The 1,449-nt window shown below is 46.5% G+C and overlaps 1 protein-coding gene across 2 annotated transcripts in view; it reads right to left on the bottom strand.

Moving 5' to 3' along the window:
* Window positions 1-37: 37 nt before the first annotated feature.
* Window positions 38-1,449, bottom strand: part of arnt2 (aryl-hydrocarbon receptor nuclear translocator 2) — a gene marked incomplete in the record, with an annotated part of 69,084 nt that continues 67,672 nt past the window's right edge. For both annotated transcript variants that reach the window (XM_035651728.1, XM_035651729.1), the window contains 2 exon segments: window positions 38-810; window positions 922-1,067. In XM_035651728.1, the coding sequence (XP_035507621.1) occupies window positions 712-810; window positions 922-1,067 (245 nt within the window).

Here is a 1,449-nt window from a genome sequence, read left to right as displayed (position 1 = left end):
TGCATGTCGAAGTGTCCTTGAGAGCAAGATACTGAACCCCAAATTGTTCCCGATGCTGTGCGTTGTTGTGTATCTGTGTATGAATTCAGTTCTGGTGAGCAGTTGGCACCTTGCATGGCAGCCACTGCCATCAGTGTATGAATGTGTGTGTGTGAATGGGGTAATTATCCCACCCTAGAAGTTTGGTCGTCTGTGTGGACGCTTCTAGACATGAACTGCTGCTGAGTTACGTCATGATGATGGAGATATTTTGACAAATTTGAAAGGGGGAAGGGTATAAAATCTTGGACACTGACAAATACAGCTATAATCACCTGACCCTCCTCCTCTGGTTATGCTGACTGCAGAGAGCTCCGCAGTTTCAGTGAGCTGGAAGTCACAGTCTTGAGACAATGTCCATCAGTGTGGGGACAGACAAAATGCTCATACAGGTTGATCTGATGTTCCCCCTTCTGACAGCAGGGTTCCTCTTTGCAGAGATGAGGTATGTGTATGTTCACAGATACAGACTGCAGGCCTTGGAGCCCAAACATTAGTGGACGGTGTGTTTGTGTGTGTGCGAATGACGAGTGCACCCAGACATTCACCGTGCTGCGCATCAGCTGCGTGATGGTGATCCAGCAATAAAGAAAAAATGAGACAACATGAGAGATGAATGCAAACATCAGTCCAGTTCTGAGAGGGAGAGTGCTGGAGAGAGAGAGGGGGGTTTTACTCAGAGAAGGGTGGGAACATGCCGAGATCAGCGAAGTCCTCGATGTTGTAGTTGGCCGTTCCCTGGGTGGGATCTCCAGCCATGGGTAACATGTCCTGCAGAGACAATATCAGACATATTACATATCTGTGTACACTGGTCGGCAGCCAGCAGCTGGAAGACACTCTCACACACTGCAGGAGTGTGTCTCAGTGTGTGTGTGTTACCTGGAAGACTTCTGTCTGGCTGGGGTTGGGGTGTGTGTGCTGTTCTCCGGCCTGCTGGGAGTGATGCTGGTTCTGCCACTGGGACCAGACCTCACTGGGACGACCCTGGAACTGGGCTCCACTCTGACTGCTTTCCCCCGACACATCTGGAAACACACACAGGGTTACACTCGTAACGTGAGACCAGATTTTCAAAAACAGACACCCACTTAGTGTCTTCAGTGAAAGCAGTGCAGACTGATTACATATGATTTTATATTTGAAATGACTTTTTATTTTGCTTTATTATGTATTCAGTACAGGCAACTTATTCACACTTCATTCTTAAACATACAGTATGTCATTTCTGCTACTACGAGGTCTCTCACGTCAAAACAATAACAAAAGACAAAGATTAATGACATGAAGTAGTGTGGGATCATGGGAGTATATAGAGTTAAAAAGCACCAAGATCTAAACAGTGGATGGTAAAAATGTGGCTTCAAACTGGATAAAAAGTCAATGTATGACAGCTTCTGGCAGACAACC

This window comes from Morone saxatilis, unplaced genomic scaffold, assembly GCF_004916995.1.
Source record: "Morone saxatilis isolate NCDOM2014 unplaced genomic scaffold, NCSU_SB_2.0 Contig11, whole genome shotgun sequence".
Lineage (NCBI taxonomy): Eukaryota > Metazoa > Chordata > Actinopteri > Moronidae > Morone > Morone saxatilis.
The sequence above is the reverse complement of the archived record's forward strand: the minus strand, read 5'-3'. Positions and strand labels throughout refer to the sequence as shown.